Source organism: Parus major, chromosome 2 (genome assembly GCF_001522545.3).
Source record: "Parus major isolate Abel chromosome 2, Parus_major1.1, whole genome shotgun sequence".
NCBI classification, from domain to species: Eukaryota; Metazoa; Chordata; class Aves; order Passeriformes; family Paridae; genus Parus; species Parus major.
In genome coordinates, this window is record NC_031769.1 from 146176172 (window position 1) to 146179848 (window position 3677).

The window sequence follows — 3677 nt, forward strand, 5'->3', positions numbered from 1 at the left end:
GAGCTGTCCCTCCGGCACCACAGACTGGGGACACTGCCAGCGGTGTCCCTTCAACACGGCGGACTGGTGGCATTGCTGGAGGTGTTGTCCTTTCAGCACCAGAGCTGCTAGAGGTGTCCCTTCAGCCCCACATCTTGGGGGCAATGGGGCACCTGTTCCATGGTCTGGGGACACTACTGTACCTGTCCTCTGGCACTGGAAGAGAAGCACTGACCTCTTCCTGGCTACTGATGGGCCATGGCCAGCCATAAACGCTTTTGATTAAATTAAAGCCACAGTAGTTGAAATCAGCACAGCGAAGAGGTAATCGCTCCAGACATGTTGCTAGCATGGCAATATCATGGAGTACAATTAAGTTAGACATAAATTAGTCTGCAACCATATGCATATTGCTCGACTTTGTGGTCCGCCAGTTCCTATCACTGTTGGGTCTGGAGGGAAGTTTTGTGGAGATAGGGGTACCCTTCCAGATTGGGCAAGGTGTTTGTTCATTCTCTTTTAAAGGTCAGCCTGTGATGATATTTAAGACACACTTTTGCAGGAGTACTACTGAGTACAGCAGGTTCACCAATGCACACCCCACTGTATGTGCTTCTGGAAGTCTGTCCAGAAGGTTTTAAAGGGAGAAAGACATATATGAGAGCATACACACAGATTTGAAAAAAAATAACTAGCATGAATGATTAATATGAACATTTTAGATCACTTCCCTGTACAAGAAACAGCGATAAGAATTCTTATTTTTCTAAGAACTTAAAGAAAGTAGGGTGGTTTTTTTTTCCATCCGTGAGACAAATTAGTTTAGGATAAATAAGAAATTAAAGAAAAATCTTCCATGCTTACTTTTACAGACTAGCAGTAGATCAGATAACATCATGAAGCCACTTTAGTACTGAAGAGATGGAACAAAAAATAGAAGTGCATTTGGCAAGATGTAGAGAGCAACTATTAATAAACTTTTGAAAGACAGATCAGATATCCTCCCGGAGCACAGCTTCCCAAATGAACAATTGTTACAGAATGTCTGTAACTTTCTGCAACATTCTTTATTATCACTCTTCCTCCCAGTGGTTCCCTGTCATCATGCACATTTTAAAATTTAAACAATTCATGCATCCCAAAGCACCTCAGCCTACAGAAATGCATCCTATCCTCTGCATGCTGAGGTACTCCAAGCTTCCTAAACAAATCCCATCCCTATGAAGGAGAAAATGCTACAGCTTCCCATGCAAGTTGTACTTCTTTATGGGTAAAATGCCATCAAAACAGCAAACTACTGTACAAACAGCCCTTTCTACCTGTCACCAACAGAGCTTAAGAACACAGCAAGTATTGCAGACAGCTCTTAGGCAGGAGTACAGGGCACCGTGAGTACACAGGTGTGTGTGTGGAAGGCTTGTTGTCACACAGAGGAGCACGACAGAGCAGTATTTATTTAGCACAAATAAGTGGCAAGAGACAGGCTGAGGAAACGACTCAGTGGTCAAAGGAGGAAAGAGAGTTCTGACATTGTAAGGAACGGGAAACCAGCGGGAAATACAAATCATCAGCCAAAGTTGCATTCTACTTTATATTCTATAATCTATTAATATATGCATTTGCATTAATGTATCTAATAACAGAAAGGTGGAGGAAATTAACCCTTAAATATCTTATCTTTGCAAGGGCAAATAGGCTTAATACTGTGAGATGGTTTTTCAAAGGAAATTTTTTACTGCCCCAGGTAGAATATAGTCAAATACAAACATAATCAGACACTTTTCAAAGGGCAGTGGACAGCATGTTCTGCAGAAAACTCAGTATCTTCAGGTGGCAGTGTGAAAATGTCTTTTAACAATCCCTACATGGCAAAAAGACCAAGTCCTTCTGTATTAATAAGAGAGCTACCTTCATGTCCTGTTATGTATAACGCACTATTAAACAGCCACTGAGTTAGAGGGGTCTTTTCAGACCTCCACAGATATTAAACTTCTGGGAGATAAACGTTATCAACTGGCTTAGTAAACCCACCTTAAAGAACAAAATCAGCATAAGCAAACCTGCTCATCCAGCCAAAGCCAGAGTTCTAGCACAGTTCTGTGTGCACTCCGCAGCCTCTAATCACCGTGGTATTTGTTTTTACGGCAGAGAAGCAAACTTTGTGACAAATGCTGTGCGAATCAGGGAAGTATAAAATGATAGCCTGTGCCTGTGTCCACTGACTGTCCCTTGACTGTCCTGGGAAGTGGCACATTTGGCAAGCTGGGCAGCACGGATGTGACAGCGGGCATCATTTTGCCTGTCAGACCATGTGCCCACAAAGGGAAAATGCAGACTGTGACCTGTTGTCACAGCAGACACTCCAGTTGCAATAAAAACTCCAGGAACACATTGTTAGTCCCCAGGGTTTGACCACAGCTATGGGAACCACCACGACTGCCCTTGCCAACACCAAAACAAAGTTTGCAAAAGCAGGTCTGTCCATGCCTGACTACATTAAGGGCTTTCCCAGCTGATCCAGTTCTCATGCCCTCATCATTTTCATTCTCCAGCTGCTTTTTGCTTAAGTTTTCCCTGTGTCTCTTAAGGTGGAAGAAGGAGTGTGACAAAAGGGCCTTCCTCCTGAGGGGAACCCCAGGAGTGTCACTGCCTGTTCTCTCTTCCCCCCTCTTCTTCATCCAAGCCACAGCACCATGGTATCCACCTGGCCAGTGCCAATGCCCCTAGCTAGACCAGCCCCACTCTTCTCCAGTCGCACACAAGAGACAGGATCCATCTCCAGGAGAGTAGAAGTGGGACACTGTCAAGTCCAACAAGTGCCCAAGGAGAGCATTAAATTACGTAACACGGGAAGGAAGTAAAAAGACTCATCCAGCACAGACACCTTAGCATGCCCCAGCCTCCTTGCCCCTCTCGTTTCTTTCCAGCCCGAGAAGCTTTTGCCCCAGCCCCAGCCCTGGCCCCACAGGGCCTCTCCAAAGGGGAGTCACTCACCGATGGTCGTGATGACCGTGATGGCAAAGTAGAAGGAGCCGGCGAATTTCCATTGGACTCCGGCACGGTGCGGCTCCGACTGCATGATCACCAACTCCAGCTGCCGGTAGTCCTCGCTGGTGATGTTGTACTTTCCTTTGAGCCGGATCTCCTCGGCTTTGAGTTTCTCCTCCTCCCGCATCTCGTTGTCGGACTCCAGGGCATCAAAGACGGCAGCCCCGACCAGCAGGTAGGTGAACGTGCAGATGATGAGGGACAGGGTCCGCACGTTCTGCCTCTTCATGGCCGCCAGCAAGGGGCGAGTGAGGGGACCATGTCCCCCCCTGGCCGCCCGGGGTTCCGACAGGCCGCAGCAGCTACAACAGGGGAGCAGCTGCCGGGGGGGCCGGCGGCGCCCGCCGCCGCTGCCGCTGCTCCGGGGCAGCTTGTGCTGCGGCGGCGGTCGCTCCCCGCCCGCCTGCTCGGGCTCCTGGGAAGAAGAGAGGCACAGGAGGCTGCTGGAGCGCCGGGACCAGGTGCCCTGAAGCCGGGAAACTCTGCGCAGGACCTGCCCAAACCAAGCCGTCCCAGTGCGCAGGGCCATCCAGGGCACCCCCCGCTCCTCCCCAGCACCGAGGCCAGGGGCAGGGGGTCCCCGCCGAGGGGCCGACGGCCCCGGCACGGAGTCCTGCGGCGGGCGGGTCCCCCCGCGAAGTTGGCGCGGC

At 49.5% G+C, this 3677-nt stretch overlaps 1 protein-coding gene across 1 annotated transcript in view; it reads right to left on the minus strand.

Annotated features, from left to right (window-relative positions):
• The window catches only part of KCNK9 (potassium two pore domain channel subfamily K member 9), an 87191-nt gene extending 83567 nt beyond the window's left edge, over positions 1–3624 (minus strand). Inside the window, exon 1 of the mRNA XM_015649742.2 lies at positions 2974–3624. Within this exon, the coding sequence (XP_015505228.1) occupies positions 2974–3556 (583 nt within the window). The 5' untranslated portion in view covers positions 3557–3624. The remainder of the gene's footprint in view (positions 1–2973) is intronic.
• Positions 3625–3677: the final 53 nt, after the last annotated feature.